The sequence below is a fragment of the Monodon monoceros genome, unplaced genomic scaffold (genome assembly GCF_005190385.1).
Source record: "Monodon monoceros isolate NGI ecotype Baffin Bay Population unplaced genomic scaffold, NGI_Narwhal_1 Super_Scaffold_4, whole genome shotgun sequence".
Lineage (NCBI taxonomy): Eukaryota > Metazoa > Chordata > Mammalia > Artiodactyla > Monodontidae > Monodon > Monodon monoceros.
In genome coordinates, this window is record NW_021703781.1 from 29,414,368 (window position 1) to 29,434,572 (window position 20,205).

At 49.4% G+C, this 20,205-nt stretch overlaps 1 protein-coding gene across 5 annotated transcripts in view; it reads left to right on the top strand.

Moving 5' to 3' along the window:
* TSPAN14 (tetraspanin 14) overlaps positions 1-20,205 on the top strand; it is a 55,751-nt gene that overhangs the window by 10,161 nt on the left and 25,385 nt on the right. For 2 of the 5 annotated variants that reach the window (XM_029245401.1, XM_029245406.1), the window contains exon 2: positions 16,487-16,584. In XM_029245401.1, coding sequence (XP_029101234.1) covers positions 16,504-16,584 — 81 coding nt within the window. In that variant the 5' untranslated portion in view covers positions 16,487-16,503. Of the gene's footprint in view, positions 1-3,209; positions 3,333-3,481; positions 3,564-12,966; positions 13,038-16,486; positions 16,585-20,205 lie in introns of those variants that run through there. The other 3 variants (XM_029245403.1, XM_029245402.1, XM_029245404.1) reach the window with 3 other exon arrangements.

Consider the following 20,205-nt stretch of genomic DNA (forward strand, 5'->3'; position numbering starts at 1 on the left):
ATGCTGCCCCTGTGAGAAGTCCACAGCTTCCCATGCCCACCGCTCTGTTGTACGGGGCTTGGAGCTTGGTAGCACAGAAGTTTCTGTTGTGGCCGGGTGACAGCTAGGGCTGACCTGTGGGGCTGAGGAGGTGGCGCCTGGGAACTGACAGTGGAGCTATTCATGGGCTCTGCCCTGGTTTCCTGCTGCCTCCCATTGTGAATTATTTTGGGGGGAGGGGAGGAGGAGAGGGGGTGGCCAGTGGCTCCATTGTTGCTGGTAGCGGGAGCCCATTATGCTAATAGAAGTCCTTTAGTGAACAGATCTTAGCCACTCCAGGGCCCCACTCATGTTCTCTGATGTTGGGTGAGCTGCCTAGCCCAACCCTGCCCTCTCCCAGCGCTCCCCATCCCTGGAAATCTGGAGGGACCCTGCCCTTTGTGGGTACCTCTGTCAAGATTCCCCTTCCCCCCTCAAGCCCCCTAGCTGTGCCTGGAACCCCCCTGGGTGTGAGAGCTCTGAGCAGCTGGGCAAGGAGCAGGGGTGCCCAGTGCCTGTCTTATCAGCCACCTGCCCGCTGCCTCTGGGAGTGCTGTCTGCCTGAGCTCTCCCGGCCCAGCTGCACCCTTGGGTGGGGGCCGGGCGTGTGCCTGGGTAGCTGTCAGTCTTGAGGCCCCCATTTTCCTTTGTACCTCAGCGCTCAGCCCGGTGTCCCCTGTGCCTCGCTGGAGCACTCAGCTGTAGAAAAGCCTGCTTGCTGGCAGGCCGGCCTGCAGTCTCTCCACCCACCCCCCCACCCCGCTGCCTGAGCCACGGCCATTTTCCTTTGTTCTGCCATCTCCGGGCTCTTGAATCTCAGGCAGGCGGCGGCAGGCTGGGCAGGCAGCAGGCAGCGGGTGCACAGCACCAGCGGAAGCCCTCACGACATGAATCTTCCCACTGAGCCGATGGTGTGCAGTCTGCCGGCTGTACCGTCACTTCCCCCAGCTGTACCCCCAGCTCCCCGGTGGTGCTGAGATTTCCGTTTGTTTAAAGAGGGTGTTGCATCTTATTGGATCACAGTGATGCTGACTTGTACAGTGGGGACAGAGAGAGGGCTTGCCTGTTTGTGCCACTGAGGGTGTGTGAGCGGGAGAAGGATCGGGGGGAGGGCGAGTTCATGGATGCCTTTGGGAGCACCAGCCTCCTGGTCTTTGGCAGAAAAAGCCACTCCCAAGTGTAAATTTTGATCCCTTTACCTCCTGGTCCTTCTCCATGAAAGAGTCGTGTAGGAAAAGCTCTTAGCATTTAGTGGCAGGGGTAGTTGAGAAAACAGTAGGTTTTTTTTTTTTGGTCTCTGTGGTTGTGGGAATTTTTCTCCAACTGAGGGGAACCATCCATCCCCTGCCCCTTTGCATCTGCATGTCTCTCATCCCCAGTTTTTGGTGGGCAAAAGGAGCTTCCTCCTGGGGGTCTGATTTCACCCAGTGTGAGGTCACAGGCCAAGCTGAGGGTTACTCTCTGGCATCTCTTTCTGGAAGTGTGCCCGTCCCAACTCATACATCTCCAGCTTTCTAAACCGCAGCCGGAATCTGAAATGTAGTCCCCCTGCCTTTGACATAAGAGTTGTTTGGTATGAGAACTCCGGAGCTCTCACTACTTTTTTTCGTGTTTAGCATTTTTTTTTTTTTTTGGATCTTTTCAAAACCCATCCGTCTTGAGATCAGCCTGGCTGTCTTATCTGACTCTTATCAGCCAGCCTCGCAAATTAGGAAGCAAGTCCCAGCCCTGGACAGGGTTACCCCTTGGAGTGCCCTTGTTTCAGCAAATGTTGTACAAGACTCAGCAAAAATAGCTAAGTTCGCTGTCATATGCATTGAAACACAGATGCAGCTTTTAGGGTAGTTGGGCCCAAACAAGTGTGGGAAAGGTCGTGACTGAGGCAAGCACACTGCTCCGGAAAAGCGCAGGGAAGTAAGGAGAAGGCTGAGGTTGGGTCCCAGCTGTGCGACTGGCCCTCTGGGTGACCTTGGCGATTCATTTCCATGGGGGTAGGTCTCTGGAAAATGGAAGGGTTGCTCAAATGAACTTTGGACGTTTTTGAGCCGTGACTCTTTGAGTTCTATGAATCTAAGTCCAAAATGCTTGGTCGCTACACTGAGCCCCTCTCACCAGCTCAGGGTACCTTTTTGGAGGAAATGTCATCAGATGGGGTTAACGGAGGGCATCTCTTCCCCGGGGCATTTCTTCCTCAGGTTCTTGAGGGGCTGGTGATGGTGAAACCCACCCATCCTGAGCCCAAAAGCACACGGCCAGTCCTCAGGGGCTGAGTGTGGCACCAAGGAGCCCACTGATAAATAGTCCTGCCTCAGACAATGGCATTGACCCTTTTCTTGGAAATGCCACATTCCCTCTTTGGTGAACCTCTGGGGGTGGAAAGAAAGCTCTTTATTTTACTTCCCACCAAAGTGAAGCCAGGCTGTTAAAAGTAAAAACAAAACCTATAAGACAGAGATACCATCTGTACTTAAATATCCAACTTGGTCCTGGGGGTGGCGGCTAGATTTACATTTTGTCTTTATTTTGTTAAAAATTCCAGGAGGCAAAAACGGGTTTCTGGCCCTTTATCTGCCTTTCCCCACCCAGCCTCCACCCCCTGGGAGGCCTCCTGTGCCCCATGGCTTTCCTCCCATTGTCTGCTGGGCTGGGATCAGCCTTGTCACTGTTCTGGACTGTGTGTTTCTGCCCTGCGTCACAGGAGGTCTGTGGTCTTGGAAGATATCCAAGGGGCAGGGAGTCCAGCTTTGATAAACATTTGGTTAGAGTAGCTTCCACAGCTGTGAAATGGGAATAAAAATAACCTGTGAGGATCCAGTGGGATGCACTAAAATACTGAGCAAATTCCACAGTTAAAGCATTCCTCCGAGAGAGCTGATTGCATCCCTGTCAGTGGACGCACGATTAGGTGGGTGGGCTTTCCCCCATGACTTGCCTTAAAGGTCTTTTCCCTCCATCAGTGTTACTGCTTTTCTTTTGGGCCCCTTACACCCTCACTGTTCAGAGTACTGCCCACAGGCCTGTCACTGGGCAGCACTGGCAACACCTGGGAGCCTGTAGCGCTGCAGACTTGCCTCACAGCAGCTGACGCAGAATCCGCTTTGAACTAGATTCCCAGGTGATTTCATGCGCTTTCAAGTTTGGCTCAGACACCTCGTCCCGCCCTGCCCCACCCTGAGACTCTCGCACCTTCTTCTGTCTCTTTTGTGGTTTTGCTGTCTTCACCCTCTTGCCCTCCTTAAAGCTGCCGACTTTAAAGGGCTCTGCCAGCTCCGGCTCCGTGGCTCCCACCCCCTCGGGCGCGCAGTTTGCAGCAGGTAGCCCTGGGCGCTGGCGGTGTCTGGGAGGTGGGTCTGGGGACCGTGGAAGCAGCCTTTGGCGGGCAGCTGGCTCCCTGAAGCCTGCTGGCGAGGTCAACTTTGGGGCACTGAGCCGAGGAGGTAATTGGAGCCCTCTTTTGTGAAAGGGGGTGCAGAGCCTCCCTCGGCCATCTGGTGCCACTTGCCCCGCCCCATCCGTCCAGCTGGGAGACAGGAGATCAAAATCAGGTTGTAAATGTTGTTTGCTTTTTGTAGAAACACAAAGCATTCTATATATAAAGGTGTTTTGGTAGACGTTGAAGTTCAAATAAATAGTCCAGAAAAGGGATTGTAAATTAATTTTTTTTAGCGGAAAAATGTTTGAGATGACCCTCCTGATTTCGTTAGGATTGCCTGCCCTCCCCCTGCATTCTGGTTGAGGTGGGTGGAGGGCTCGTGGGTGTGAGCTTGGGCCCCCAGGCCTGGGGATGCCCCTGGCTTTCCGGGACTGTTTTAGGGACTAAGCCGGTAATCTTCTATCTCTTTGTGGATTCTTCTCAGCTTTTTTCAGTAGAGTTCCACCATCGATTTGCATTTTTAAAAAAATCTGCTTCTCCCTCCCCCACGCCTCTTATTCCTCTTCTCTTTTACATTTTCAATGCACTTTGTTATATTTATTTATTTTTCTCCAGCGGGCTTCACCTTTTGCTTTCGTCCCTCTGTGAGCCTGACCCCAGGCTGTTTGCCTTGCTCGGAGGCCAGGAGCCAGGCTCTGCCCTGGCCTGGTGAGCCCCTGTCTGCCCAGGGCAGGATTAGGGGGTGCTCCCAATGCTGACCTCGGAGTGAAGTGGGTTGGTTGGTTGTCTTACAACACAGTATATTGTAGTGAACTGTGCAATTTTGGATACAAAGATTTTGAATATCTTAGAGCCACAGTATTTTATGCCTTTCAGGCGTGGAGAAATGGAGGAAAAGGAGTAAATGTGTGTAATTCTAAGTTCTCCTATATAGTTTCTTTGTGTTGGGGCAGAGGAGGGTGGGGGTAGGGCAACCCCTGCAAAGAGAACATTTCCCACCTACATTAGACGGGCAGGTCACATCCTCGCACCGGAGCAGCTCCCCTGAGGGCTGCCCAGGACTCAGCTATTGGAGCAGAATTTACTTCTCTCCGAGAGCAGGCCCACTTGTCACTCAGTATGTTTGCGGCTGTTAGGAGTGGCCCCTACCGCAACTGTGTCAGCCCTGCAAGGGCAGCCACACCGGTGGGGTCTTGGTGCCATCCTCAGGGCCTGGCCCAGAGCTGGGGCCACACTGGGGCTCTGTTGAGACTGTTGGCTGCCACCATGCTGGGTTGTAGCGGTTAAACCCACTGCTGTGGGGAACATTTCCTGACCAGCTTCCCGCCTCCTCCTTCCTTCCTTCCTGGGCCCCATCCTGCCCTCCTGCCCCTGCCTGACTGCATTTAGCAGAGGGAAGCGTGTCCTGAGCCCCCTGCATTGGGCACGGGTCTCACTCGAGTTCTTGGTGTCCACAGCCCCATTCTAGGTGCCTGGCACGCAGCAGGTGCCGGGACATGTAGAAACAGGTCCTGAGGTGTTCATCTCCCACAACAAAAGCCTTTCCCCCAGGGGCTCGCAGAGTGAGTTAGGGCACTGGTGGATTGCTGTGCCCTTGGCTTCAGTCGCGCCTTGGCCTTGGCTTAGGCCCTTCGTGGGGAACCTCAGGGTGGACAGAGGGTCCAGGCCTCTGGGTCCTGAGGTCTGGAGGTCACAGCACATAGGCCTCATGGGTTCTTGTCCATGCTGAGGATGTTGCTGTAAACTGGGTCCAGATTACCACGTCTTGTGTGCACCTGGCTTCTGGGTGTAGACATTTTGTGTGCACTTAGGTTTTCAGAAACAGGCCTGCTGTGATTATCGGGGCACAAGGTGCCGTACACCATGACAGCAGGGCTCCCCATCCTCACGTGAGCAGGCGGCTTCACCTGCAGCAGCAGAGGGAGGGCAGCTGGGAGGCCGGGACGGTGCCAGGCCTCCTTCCCCACAGCCTTTTGAGAGGCTGGGGGGCAGCAGCTGTGGGTGACCTGGCCCTGCCTCACCTGGGTGGGCAGGCACCGCCCTGGTGCTGCCTGAGCAGTTGAGTAAGCTTCCTGGTGAATCATCTTCAAGATCTGTGTTTGGGCCCCAGACTTGTTAGTTGCCCAAATGTTTTTTTGTTTGTTTGTTTAAAGGAAAATGGCCACAAATTCTACATTTTACTGGAGGTGAGTTATTTTGTAGACTCTGCCTTCATTTGTTTTGTTTGTTTTTTGATCTTTCGTCAAGATAAGACTCGGGTTATGCATTTTGTGGTGTGTCCTCAGTGTATCCTTTCAGGAGGGATGGATGTTGGCTTGAGGACCTCATTACTAGTGATGACAGTGGTGGTCACTTGGTTAAGGCGGTATCTGCTGGGTTTCTCCACTGCTGAGCTACTATTATGTTCTTTGTAATTAGTAAGTGTCCTATGGGGAGATACTTTGAGACTATGTAAACATGCTGCTTTCTCATCAAACTTTGATCAACTGGTTTTAGAACCTGTTTACTGAATGTTTTTGTGTCATCCCCTGCCCCAGTTCACATATTGAAATTCTAGTGCCTGGTTTGATGATGTTAGGATGTGGGGCCTTTGGGAGGTGCTTAGGTCATGGTGGTGGAGCCCTCAAGAATAGTATTAGTGCCCTTACAAGAGACCCCACAGGGCTCCCTTGCTGCTCCATCTTCTGAGGACATGGTGAAAAAGTGCCAGCTTTGAACCAGGATGAGACCCTTGCCTGACCATGCTGGCGCCTTAATCTTGGGCTTCCTAGCCTCCAGAACTGTCAGGAATAAACTTCTGTGCTTTAGAAGCTGCCTGGTCTGTGGTATTTTGTCCAGTCTGGTGTTTTGTTGTAACAGCCTGAACAGACTGAAAACCCATTATCAGTTATTTCTGTTGTGGTTGCTGAGTGGCAATGATTTAATTACATTAATTTTACATTTATCATTCTGCTGTAAAGAACTTTCCCTTCTCCTCCACTTGTTTATTTATCCATTTATATATATTAGAATGGATTCTTACTTTATTCAATGAGTTAAAATGTATTAGTATTATTGTTTATTTTGACACTCACATTGTTCCAGACTGGGCCAGTGGGGGGTCCCTTCAAACTGACGGCTGTGAAGGACAGCTCTTAAAAATGTGAATTTCCAGGTCTGTCACAGTCCTATTAAACTAGTCTCTATGTGCAGTTTGGAAAAAGCTCCTTGAGTGATTCTCCTGTTCTGTGGAATTTGGGATCAGCTGGACCAGGCCAGTCATTTTCAAGTGTGTAGCTCATGGAGCCTCCCCTTTCCACCAGCCACTTGAAGAGACCTGCTATGCCCACCTCCATGCTGGGTTTCTGGGTCAGAGTCTCTTTGTACAAAAGCTCTTGTAGCTTGAAAAGTAATAAAAATAGTAAGTTTGAAAATCGCTGCATTAGGTGACCTCCATTCCAGGCCCAGCATTTTTCCCGCTGAGCCCTCACCTCCCCACTTCCCTCCTCTGACCTACATCCCTCGCTCCCTCAGCTTCTTCCCTGGTGACAGCACTGAGGTAGACAGATGTCTCCTCACCAGATTAGTGAGGGGCCCCTTGGTGCTCCTCAAACTCAGCAGGTTTGGGGTTGTGGGTTTTTGGTGGTGGAAGCTCATAATGCCGTGTTTGCTAAGAACAGAGTTTCATACAGGAAGCCAATTCATACAGCACTTAGAATCCTAGGCCCGTTGGAGAGCCTGGTGGGGCTCAGAGCTGGTGGCCTAGGCTTTCCTGGACCTCCACCTGGAGGCTATCCCAGGTCCAGCAGTCAAGGGCCTGAGGGTCTCTGAACTCTGGGAACCTCCCTTCTCCCACACCTGTGTGGCAGGGCCTGTGCTTGTGACCCTGTGATAAGGGACGGTGGCCCACCCTAATGCCTGGCTGGCTTTGTAGTGTCTTCCCATAGTGAAGAGTCAAACTTCCAGACCCCTGTGAGTGGCTGCTGCCACCATGTCCAACCTTGCACTGTTTCTGGCAGACTCTGAGTATGGGGAGTTGGGTCCTGAGGGGTATGGGTTAGGGGAAGACTTAGACACTTCTGAGGGTGAGTCAGAGCTGAGTGGGGAGCCCGTGGACCTGACCCCTCCTTCCCCTCTCAGGGTGGCGGTGCCCCAGGGCTGAGGCATGACGTCCTTCCTGTGTGTGATTCCCATGGGCAGTGAGGCAGCCTACTCTGGCCTGCCTTTGTGACCATCTCTCCTACTGGAACCCATTTCCCTTGAAAGTCACCTGTCTCCTCCTAGACTTCTCCCCTTGGGCCTCCCTGTTCCTGCGGCCAGTACCCAGTGGGTACTGAGGACCTGGAAAGTCCAGGGCCTAAGGTGTGCTGTTTGGAGGTGTAGCAGCGTTCCCAGCTCCATTGGGAATATGGCTGCCCTTCCCTGGGATGGGCCTGTGGGCAGGTACAAGTACTGGGAGCCTCGAAGGCCAGGTAGAAAGGTTGAATCTTGGTGAATGGCTGAGTCTGGAGAATGAGGCAGGGGGGAGCCAGCAGGATAACTTGGGTTCTAGCTCGGGATATGGGTGGATGGTGTTGTCCAGGTCAGCATAGTTCAGCTGGGTTCTTTGCTTAGGGGTCTTACATGGCCCAAATCAAGGGGTAGGCAGGCTGCATTCAGAAGAGGTTCTGGGGCAGAACCTAGTTCCTTGCTGTTTGTTGTAGAACTGAGGTCCTGTTTCCTTGCTGTCAACCAGGGCTACCCTCAATTCCTGGAGCCTCTCTCTGGTCCTTGTATGTGGCTCCTCTGTCTCAGATCCAGCAACAATGCATTGCATCCTTCTCATGCTTGGAATCTCTCTGACTACTTCTGCCCTCAGCTGGGAGAAAGCTCTGCTTTTAAGGGCTCATGTAATTATACTGGACCCACTCAGTTTCCCTATTTTAAGTAAATTGATTATTTATCTCGATTACATCTGCAAAATCTCATTTGTCCTTTCTTTTATATGCTTATAAATTATACTTCCTGTTTTTTGACTTTGCTCAGTAAAAAGATGGCAATTAAAAAAATTTTGAAGTCATCCTAGAGATCCATGTAAAAATGATGGATTGAGTGGACACACCTAATTTTATTTTATCCTAAAACCCCACAAAAGTTAAGATAAAGGGAATTTTTAAAAAGCAATCAATCTACGAGGACAGGGAGAATGGGAAAGGAAACAACAGCAAGAAAAAATTTGCAAACCAATAATTAGATGGGTGAGGGGCTCAGTTTGAAATGTAGGAGTTGGCGTCACCATATTATTATTTTAGGGGGGTTTGCGGGGGAGGAGCATCAGAGGTGGCTAAATATAAGAATTGTTTGAAAGCAGTTGATGTGGTTAGAGCCCTTTTCTTTCTCAGTGGTGCTTGGTGACTGCTTCTTCCCTTTAGCTGGACATTGGAGATTCCTTCTGCTGAAGGAAAAACCAAGGGCCTGGGAGACTCCAGGTGTTCTGGGAGGTTCATATGAAGACTACCTCCATTCCCCAGCCTTTTATCCCACTTGGCTTCTAGAACACTGACAGCCAGCCCCTTACCTTTCAGGCAGGAGATTAAAAGACACTTCACTGGGGAACCTGACCGGCCTAAGAGGAAAGAACTAAAGATGCTGATGACATCTTTAGCAGATGGCCCAGCCGGATCTCCCTGCACAGAAACTCACCTGCCCAAGAACTCAGTGCTACCAGTCAGTTCTTAGGCATCTATTCTTAGTCATGAGGATTACCAAGGATTGCTAATATCTGAAGAAAGTACCTAACATGAAAGGAAGCAAAACAAGTAGGGGGGAGAAGGAAACTTGAAATAAATATTCTATTTAGAGAGAATATTTTGAAAAAAATTAGACATTTTCTCAGAGAGATAAGAGAAATATTATATCTATGAAATATGAATAGGATACTATACAAAAGGAACATTTAGAAAACAAAAAAGTATTAAAAGTTTAAAAGAGTAAGAGCAGAGCAAAAATATCAGAATTATTAGAATAATTAGAATTATTATAAAATTGAAAGAGTCTTCCAGAAAATAGACAAGAAAGATGAAGAGATGGATAATAGAGCACAAGAGGTAAGAAATTTAAGGCATCAGCCCGGGTTCCCATATCCATTAATATAGGAGCTGCAGAAAGAGAGAACAGAGAAAAATGCAAGTGGGAAAATCATCCAGAAAAAAATTTCCTAGAAAGATACAGGTTTCCATATTGTACGGACTCATCAGATGTTGAGCCAAGTGGATGAAGATAGACCAGTACCCTGAAATGTCAGCGTGCTGGGGAGAAAGGGATGATCCTACAAGTTTACAGAGAGAAAGGAACAGGTTAACTACAAAGATCAGGAATCTGAGTGGTTTCAGCCTTCTCGATACCCTGGAATATAGGTAGGGCGATGCCTTCATTATTCTCAGTAGAATTGACTCCCAACCTAGAATTCTATACACAGCCAAACTTTTATTCAGACATGAAGGTAAAATAAAGATGTTTTCAGACATACAGGGTCTGAAAAACTTCCCTTTTGCCCTGAAGATTTCCTCCACGAAGGTGAACAAAGACTGGCTCTCTCGTAGGCTGTATTCCAAATGAGGCAAAAGGGAGCTCTGGGACCCAGTCCAGATTAAAGCCGCTCAGAGGATTCCAGGAGAGGTTTCTTCTGGAAGAAGAACTAGAAGTAGGACATCTTATGTGAGTGAACTTATTGAGAGGAGATTTGGACAACTGGCATTGAATTTGGGGTTGACTATTAATAAATTCATAGAAAATTAAACAAACAGAAAAATAAGAATTATTAACTCCAGAGAACAAAAAGTTGTCTAGGAAAAGTAATCATGGTAAGACAAACATATCATATACAGAAATTTCTAAGAGATATTTGGGAAGTTAACGTCAAGACCAGCTAGAAGTTGAGGGAGTCCCTGGAAAGGGCAAGGCCTGGCCCTGCGACCTGGGATCTGCTGTGTTTCTCAACACAGCTTTTACAGTCGCTGATTAGTAGATTATGTGCAGGGACAGTTTTGAAAAAAATTAAAGCAACAGCAAATCTAGAACACATGGCCTGTGATAAGGGGAAGTCCTGTTTCACAAAACTCAGGGGTGCATGTAACTATGTGTGCCCTGGATTGATTGTTAAATGTGCTCCTTACTGTGAGCTATCGTAAAAAATTTGAAAGCCATTGACTTCTCATTGCCAGTTCCCTTTGCACACTTCTGAATTGTCCAAGTATTTTACAGTTGAGCGTGTGCTACTTTTTAAATTAAATAAAGTGGTGGGAGGAAGAGGGAAGAGGAAGGAATCTTACAAGTTAATATCCCAAAGTAGACGAGCCCTGTTTACTTTGCCTACAGAGGTCATCACACTTGGGGGGCCAGCATCCTCCACCAGCAGTGGCCTCTGTTTATTTTTTTAAATTTTATTTATTTTATTTTTTATAAATGTATTTATTTATTTATTTTTGGCTGCGTTGGGTCTTTGTTGCTGCGTGCCAGTTGCGGCGAGTGGGGGCTACTCATCGTTGCGGTGCACAGGCTTCTCATTGCGGTGACTTCTCTTGTTGCGGAGCACAGGCTCTAGGCACGTGGGCTTCAGTAGTTGTGGCGTGCAGGCTCAGTAGTTGTGGCGCGCAGGCTCAGTAGTTGTGGTGCACGGGCTTAGTTGCTCCACGGCATGTGGGATCTTCCCGGACCAGGGCTCGAACCCGTGTCCCCTGCATTGGCAGGTGGATTCTTAACCACTGCACCACCAGGGAAGACCCTCAGTTTATATTTTTAATACAAAGATGGTAATGGTAAGTGCGATGATGAAAACCTTTTTAGAAAATCACTTGTATGTCTACCAACCCATGAAACCATTTTCACGCTTTTAGTTTCCACTTTGACCTTTGACCACATGCTTACAAATTGTTTTATAATTGCAGACCAGCATGTTTAGATTTCATACTTAACTCATATTGTTTTTCTTCTTTTGGTTTCTTTCCTTGAGGCAAATTCTGAGTCATGAGTTTACTGGATTAAGGGTCTGACTTTTTTTTTTTTGAATTTGAATGTCTGTAACTGTATCGCTTACCAAAGAGTTAGTAACAGTTTACTCCCATGCCAGCAAGGTATGCATGCACTAGCCTCACCGTGGCTTGCCAGCAATAGTGGTGGTGGTTTTGTTAAACTAAAAAGTGTAAAACACTATGTGCGGGTTGTCTTTAAGTTTCATTTCCAGTGACTATGAATATTTTTCCATTGATGAATTGTATTGTCCTTCCATTTCAGTATAACGCCCGTATCCTTTGTCTAAAACTAGGATCTTTTGTTAAGTATGAATTTTTTCTTTTCTTTTTTTTTGACATAGAAAACAAACTCATGTTCACCAAAGGGGCAAGGGGGTGGGGGACGGATAAATTAGGAGTTCGGGATTAGCAGATACAAACTAGTACATATAAAATAGACGAACAAGGTCCTACTGTATAGCACAGGGAACTATATTCAATATCCTGCAATAAACCATAATGGAAAATATCCTGCAATAAACCATAATGGAAAATTACCTTGCTGTACAGCAGAAACGAACACAACTTTGTAAATCGACTAAAGTATGAATTTTTATATGTTGCAGGTAGTATTTACCCTTTGTCATAATAGCTGCAGCTGCAGGTAGCTTATCATTTGTGTTTCCTTTTTAATTTTAATGTTACTTTTAATTGTATGGGAATTTTAAAACTTACCTGTTTTATATTGATATTTTTGTACTTTTGATTGTGTTTTCCTGTTGGCTCAAAAGTGAAGGAGATTGGTGCGTGTGTGTGTGTGCGTGTGTGTGTACATGTAGCCTTTAATATTTAGATTGGTTTTAGTGTGTTATCCAGTTCCTCTCTGATCGCAAACGAGCTATCTCAACACTTAAAATAATCCTGACTTTCCCCCTTGTTTTAAGAAGTTGATGTTTTGACAAACACATGCCTCCTATTGGCCACATAAATGCTTTATTCTGTTTTGATAACTTTTGGAGTTGAGACAGTTTGTGGACTTGGAATTAAATTTTTCTGATAATTGTTTTCTATGCAAAAAACACAAAATAGCTTTTGGAGATTCTTCTCAATTGTGGTGGTAATTAGTATTCGTGAAAAGTTTATTCATCTTCTGTTAGGAGGCAAAGTTCTTAGTCTGTGTATGTATTTTAGGGTAAATGGTCTTGGTGTTAATTGGTTAGCTGGTAGAGAGCTGAGTTCTGCCTTCCTCTGACGTGACTAGGGTTACCAAAGGAGGTGAGAAGTCAGGGACCACAGTCACTCTGGAGTCACTTTGGCTAACTTTTGGGTCAGATCTGGTTTTGGTTTCAGCGCCGCTGTCCTCATCGCCTTCTGTTCTTTGGTCCTTGGTAAATTTCGGGTAACACCTCAGGCTGGTGGCTGCGGGGCACTCAACAGTCTTTTCTCCTTCACTGAGGTTCTGAAGCTGCCAAGCCAGACCTCAGATGCTCATTGGCTTCATTCCCCCCCAAACCCAAGGCCCTGCGTTGGAGGATGTGGCTTAGGCTAGGGTCCAAACAGGTCTAACTGTTACCTCCTTCCATTTAAATTCTGGGACTTGCCTGTGTGGAGACCTGGATCTTCTGGCTGAAGTTCAGGACCTGCTTCTCCACCTCCTGGTCCCAGAACAGAGCGAGCAGGTCAGGAGTGAGAGGCAGCCTTTCCTCCCTGCTCCTTAGGTGAAATACGGGCTGGGGTCACTCTCCTCACCTCCTGGTTCGTTGAGTGCCTTCTCTTCCCATGGGGAGGAGGAATAAACAAGTGGGTGAAGAAAGACTAAACGGTTTCCTGTCAACAGTTTCCTCTTCTGTGGGTTGGAATGGGGAAATAAGTGTCATTGAGACACCCTGCTCCAAGACCTCATAAGGTTATTTTGGTCCAACACAAACGGCACAGTCCTCGTGCGAGTGCTCTGGCGGGGGAGGGGGGTGGCAGGCATGTAAGGGGACATATCTGAGTGTGACACATCATCTGATGGATGATTAGGGTGTTTCTTTCTGATCATTCCCTGGCATGGACCTGGCTGGTATAGTTTCGAGTGTTTAAGTTACCAGGGAGTGAGGGCTTGGGGTTTACGTCATGGTTGTTGAGATTCTCTGGGTGTGGGTTCGGACCCTGACATCTGTGAAAGCAGAGTTATTTCCTGGTTGTGAGTCTTTGTTGGGGTGAGACCCTGGGAGCCCAGTGGAGGAGAGGGGAGCAGATGGTGAGAAAAGCAGCCCGCTGCAGAGAATCCACATTCCAGAGCACAGGCTCCCTGCAGCCTGTGTGCCAAGGAGATCCCTGTGGCCTTTCCATGTTCTCCCTGCTTACCTGGCTGGAGCTGAAGGAGACCAGGGATCTCCACATGGAGAGTCCCTGTGTCACCTCAGGGTCATCGTTTTTCAGAGGCCCTGGGCAAGCCGGTAGGGATGAGGTCTGCAGTGCTGTGGAAAGCATACAGGCCAGTGCTAATTAGCTGGCTTCTTTGTGGAGCCAAGACCAAGGAGAAAGAAGGGAACCTGGCTTTGTTTACTGCTTCAGAGCTCTGGGGAGAGTTCTTTACTATGCTTAGGTTAAATGATGGCCAAGGAGCGCCCTCTTGGATTCCTGAACATTCGGGTACCATGCCTGAGCAGCCCTCCCCAGTCTCTGGGGCCCAGTTCCATGGAGGGCACGGCCATCCACTTTCTGGCTTCTTTAGGATGCACAGATGGGGAGGTGCATTTGGCCTTCCAAGGAGCAGGATTGTCTTGTCCATACAAAGAACTTAAACATTTTTCTGCCTCATAGGTCATTTCCAGCCAAGCTGGCTGTTCTCTGTCTTAAACTTACTTGAGTTTTAGATTTAAAAAAATTTTCCTGTGTGGATTAATCCACTCACATGCAGCTAGGAAGACAAACCAGTGCTTTGGGGTTTTGCACTCTGCGAAACACAAGTGGGTGAATTTTGGTTACTTTTAGTTAATTGCTTACCAGGAGCCATCACTACTGCACTCCCAGTCTCTGTGCTGCAAGTACAGCTGACAAGGTCCTTCCACCTTTGCAAGATCCCCAGAGGGACTACAGCCTTCTGCGCCCAAGCTGATACCTCGTCCATTAGGCATGGCAGGAATCACCTGGGGAATTTGTCAAAACCGGAGATTCTTGGCCCCAACCCAGACCTGCTTATCAGAATCTCCAGAAATCTGTGTTTAGAGTAAGTCATTTTGATGCTGCCGGCTGATCTCCTGTGACATTAGGAATCAGTCGTTAAGGCCCCATTTTAGTTGAGGATGCTGAGGCCCTGAGAGGCAGACGCTTGCCCAGGTCAGGTCATGTTGCTGAAGGAAGGAATCTCTGCCTGAGAGCTCCTTTTCCTCTCCCTGCAGCCACCCTGTGTGGCCCAGGCTGTGTTCAGGCCTCCTGTGTGTCCTTGTGTCCAGTATTGTCCCTCATTACCTGGGGCTGTGTTCACACGCATTCTTGGAGGGCAGTTTTGTAGAATTGCTGCTCTGCTGGTGGGATGGGGAAGTGGGCATGGGGCTGCTGGGTCACTGCCCCTCCCTGGCTAGGTTTGAGGCCAGGCAGGCCTGCACTCCCAGCTGGGCCTTGACCACGCTCCCATTGCTCCTGGAGGGAGGGGAGCCAGTGGATGGTGGTGTCCAGGCTCTGCCTGTTGGTTCTGCTCTGTGGGAAGGATGGTGGAGCAGTCAGAGCACCCGTTTCCAGAAGGATGTGGTTTTCATGTCCCTGCTTGGCAACACTTTCTCAGAACGTTACGGACCAGTGGCCAGGCCACCGAGGCCACCTTACAGGAAGGGATTTTGCCGTGGCTGCTCCACAGCAAGGCACAGAAGCTGGTCTCTTGTTGGCAGTTGCGGGTGGTTTGTCTCCCCACTGCCAGAGTAGCCTTGTTTGTTTTTGCCTTAGGCTCTGGGTTTCATCTTGTTCCTCTCCTCACCCTGGGGAGTGGGGCGAACAGGGGGTGGGGGGGAGCATTCCCCGTGAGCCTTAGATCCCACCCTGGGGGTCAGCTTGAGGCAGGCACCTGCCTCCTTCCCCACCATTCAGCCACTGTTTGACAGCAGGGGATAATGGAGGAGTTAAGGGTTCACCTAGGTTGCCATTGGGGTTCAAAAAGGAACATAGTAAAGGTGGGCCAGGCCCTCGGAATTCATTCCCCTTTGAGGGCACCCTCGTTTGTGCAGGCTTTGGCGGATGGACACAGATAAAAAAAGAGTGGCCCCTCCTTCACCCTGTGCAGTTCAGTGTTCTATAATCCAAGCTTTACTGCAGCCCCAGGAGGCCAAAACAGTGGTCCTGGTAGGTGGGAGGTTAGGCAGAGGAAGGGGCAATGCTGTGAGGGCTGGCTGCTGTGGGCTCACAGGATCTCCCTGCCCGGGCCAGGGTGCTCTGTCTTCCTTACCCTTTGAGGGTGAGCTTGGGAGGTTGTCTCAGAAAATGTTAGATGAACAAATATGGCTTTTCCTGACTGGTCACTGTTAGGTCACGTCCAGACCCGCCCTTTCATCTCTTCTTCCTAAGCGCGGCTCTCAGTGGTCAAGCCCTCATTTCTTCCTTTGGTTCCCTCGACTCCTGGCTGCTCTGCCCCAGGTAGCCGTGGGTGGAAAGAATGTGGACTGTGGGGAACCCCCAACCCCACCCCCCCACCCCCCCCACCCCGCCTTGGTTTAGATCCTGGGCCCTGTTGTTTTTGTCTTGCTGTTGGGCAAGTCACATGACCTTTCTGAACTCCTGTTTCCCCATCAGGAAGTGGGGAAATCAACCCAATGGAGAGGTGATGACATAATGTTTGGGAAGGTTCCCAGCAGAAGTCCTGGTATTTAGAACACACTTTTTAAAAATCACCATTCTCCATTCTTTCAAAAATTCTCCTCTTATTCTTTTGGCTGTTTATGGAAAGTTGACTTCACCTGATTTTTGTCTAACTTGTAGCTGCCATTGATAGTAAACCCACGTCTGGACTAGTTAAAGAGCACAGGGGACAATTTGGGGATTTCTGGAGCCTGAGTCTGTATCTTGCCTTTGCTCTTCCCTTGGGGAGCAGGTTTTGGGGAGATGTTTCCAGACTGAACCAGCTGTCTCATCACTCCTCCTCTCTCCACAGATCCTGCTTCTCAGAAGATGCACTATTATAGATACTCCAACGCCGAGGTCAGCTGCTGGTACAAGTACCTCCTTTTCAGCTACAACATCGTCTTCTGGGTGAGTGGATGAGAGCAGCCATGTTCCCTGGCGTAGTCCTTAATTAGTAAATCATGCTTCTTCATGTTCTTTTGATTTGCCAGAGCCCCGTGAGGCTCTGGGTGAGGTGGCTGACAGTCAGGGTCCTGCCCTCATGAAACCAGTGACAAGTATTGGGTTGACCAAAAAGTTTGTTCAAAAAACTGGAAAATCCAGTTCCATTCAAAACGGAAAAACCAGAACAAACTTTTTGGCCAACCCAATAAATTATAAAGTAGACCGTCAGGGCTGTGATGGGGAAGGCCAAGGTGATTGAAGACTAGATTAAGGGGCCCTACCCCAGCCGTGGGGGTTTAGGAAGATGGGGCTCTGACCCAGATGCGTGTCCGTTTCCCTCCATCCACACCCCAGGAATGCCCCAATGAGACATCAGCTGCCGGGTCCTTTGTGCACATTGGACTGTGGGCCAGGCCTTGTCCTGGGCTCTGGGAGGTAAGGGTGGACAAGGGGAGTAAAACCCTGTCCTTGTGGTGCTGGTGTTCAATCAGAAGGGGTGTTAGCCTACTGAGCCTCAGAGCAGGGAGGGTGAAGCTGCTTGGCCAGGGTGGTTGGGAAGCACATTCTAAGGAGAGGTGGCTTGTGGGCTGAGACCTGAGTACTAGTGAAGACACAGCTATATGGGGTCTTGGGAAGAAAGCTCCAGTAGGGAGAGCAGCATGTGCAAAGGTCCTGAGGCAGGAATGAACTTGGCATGTGCGAGAAGCAAAAAGAAGGGCATGTGGCTGGAGCTGAGTGAGTACAGGGCACAGGGGACACAGGTGAGGACATGGGCATGAAGAAGCCAGGTCATGCAGGACTGTATGGTTCCCAGTAAGTAGCTGGAATTCTACTTCTGTCAGTAACTCTTGGTAGGTTATAAGTTGGATGGTATCATCTGATTTTGGAGTGATTCTGCAGAGTGAAGGCATGGACGGTGGTCCCATGTTCTGAGATGGGCATTTGGGGCAGAAGGGTTTGAATGGTCTCTTAGCCAGCCACATGGACATGTCAGTGTCCCGTACCAGTGGCCATCCTGGAGATGAAAGTCTTGGCCACCATCAGAGGAAGGGGTGACCAGATCATCGAAGGAGAGTGTATTGACTGAGGAGAGGAGGGTCTGAATATTGAGGTGGGGATGCTAGAGGTGGAAAGTCCTCTCCAAGGTTGGCTGTGAGTGAGTGAGTGGCCTGAGGTAAAAGGAAGACCAGGAGATTTTGTGTCGTGGAAGCCTTGAGAGGAAGCCCTTCATGTAGAGAGGAGTAGGATGAGGACAGAAAATTGACATTGGCTTTGACAAGGTGGAGGGTATGACCTTGACCAGAACTGCTGGGGATGGAAACCCTCCTGGAGTTGGTCCAGGAGCCCATGGGACATGAGAAAGTGGAGATCAGTGACTCATGACAGTTCTTTCAAGGACTCTTGCCTTAAAGAGGAGCAATTGGGTACCGGCTGGAACTGGTCAAGGGCTTAAGGGAGATATCAGAGCATGTCAGTGGCATTGGTCCAGGGGGAGGCAGACATTGATTCTGTGCAGGAGAGCACGGTGACATGACCGTGCCCAGAGGGTTTTAAAACCTCATTTAATACAAGCGTCGAGTCTGCTGCTAGTGTCTGGGTGGGGCCTGATGGAGAAGGAGGGACAGGGTAAGTGGTCATGATGCCACATTTACCTCTACTGAGGATTTTGGCATTTCCTATTTGGACTGGAACTTTTGACATCGAGGCCGGCTTACCAGGATCTCTCAGCCTTTCACCCTTGTTTTTCCAGCATCACCCCCTGATGATTTATCTCAAAGTTTGGGGGGTTTTCTGTCCTGGAGAAGTAGGGTGGGATTCAGTGGCTTGGCCATTCACTGCAGGACTTTTCTGGTGCCCAGACAACCTTTCACCAGCAGCCTCATTATTGCCCCTGAGGTAGGGCAGTGCTGGACATTTGAGGTGGTTCCTGTGGGCCCCTCCTAATGGGAGGACTGTGGTTGCCCCTTCCCTAAGATGTGTGGCTTCTCAGACCTGCATTGCTCCCTATCTGGAGGAGAGCCTTCCGGCCTCACCTGGAGTCCCCAGCCCCCAGCCAGGTGCACAGTTGAGGGCCACCTGGCTTAGGCAGGTGGTTTGACACTTTAGACACTTTGTCCACCCGCCTGTTGTACCCCTTGCCCGGTGGCCCGCTGTGCTTGCTTGGCCTTACATCCCGACCTCTGACTCTCATCCTGATTTTTGCGTCTGGGGTGAAACTCTCCTGCTGCTGCTGTGGCACAGGGCCCTGGTAATCTCTGTTTCTTCAGAGCCTCTTCAGGATAGATTCTTTGCTCTTGGGAAACTTTACTAACTTGCCCAATATAATACATTTGCAGCACCAAATTCACATAGCAGAGTTCATGAATCCGGAATTGTAGCAAGTCTGCTTGGTGATTGAAGGGGGCTACAGCGTTATTGGAGTTTTGCAGAATTGGCAGTGTCTGTGGTCGAGAGTTAGTCATTTTTCAGTTAGTGTGCACTGGGGCAGAACAGCACAGGACAAACAGGAACAGTCAGGAAAACGAGGCATGAGAGCTCTGTTGGGAAAATGAGGGGGGGGGGCTGCCCGGCCCCTCCCTGCTGGGTTCTAGGCGGAGATTTGCTGTCTTCATCTGCACAGGAGCTGGGAATGTGGAATGAGGCTTGGGAATTGGGGCGCAGAGCCCTTAGGGAAGTGCATGGTGCAGCGGGGGTTCCTGGGTGCCAGTCTGGACTCTCAACCTGAGCTGATTTCTTTGTGAAATACTGCTGTCACCTGCCTGCTGCCTGCCTCACAAGGTTGTTGAAAATTAATAAGATGATGTGCCAAGCCCTTACCTCCTCAGAGAAGTTTTCTTCTTTAAATGGAGAAAATACAAAAATAGAGGAATATAATGAACCCCCCACCCCGGCTGCCATGTTCCCATCAGCTAGCTTCAGAAGTTACCAACTCAGCCTATCATGTTTAATTTATATCTTCCCCCACCTTGGATTATTTTGAAGCAAAGCACAGATGGATCATTTTGCAGAGAGTTTTTGTTTGGTTTCGATGAATTAACAGTGAGTAAGCTGAGCAGAAGGGTGACAGCCTTGATGGTGGACTTGGGCTCCTTAGGCAGGTTTGAATATGCAGAAGCAACCTGTTGAATTCTTTTTTTTTTTTTTTTTTTTTTTTTTTTGTGGTACGTGGCCCTCTCATTGTTGTGGCCTCTTGCGTTGCGGAGCACAGGCTCCGGACGCGCAGGCTCAGTGGCCATGGCTCACGGGCCCAGCCGCTTCGCGGCACGTGGGATCTTCCCAGACCGGGGCACGAACCCGTGTCCCCTGCATCGGCAGGCGGACTCTCAACCACTGCGCCACCAGGGAAGCCCCTGTTGAATTCTTTGACCAATTCTAGGTGCTGGAACAAGCAGAGGTTTTATTTAAGTTTGCCCCATCCAGAATTATTTTCACAGTAACGTTCTTTATAGCAAACACCTGTAGCACTCTAACCGTTTTTTGTGTTTTTTCTTTTCAAGCTGTCTCCTTCCAACTTCAAGGTCGAGATTTTTCCAAGGGACCATTAATACTTGCTTGAGGCGAGAGATGTGGATGCCCGCCGTGTTT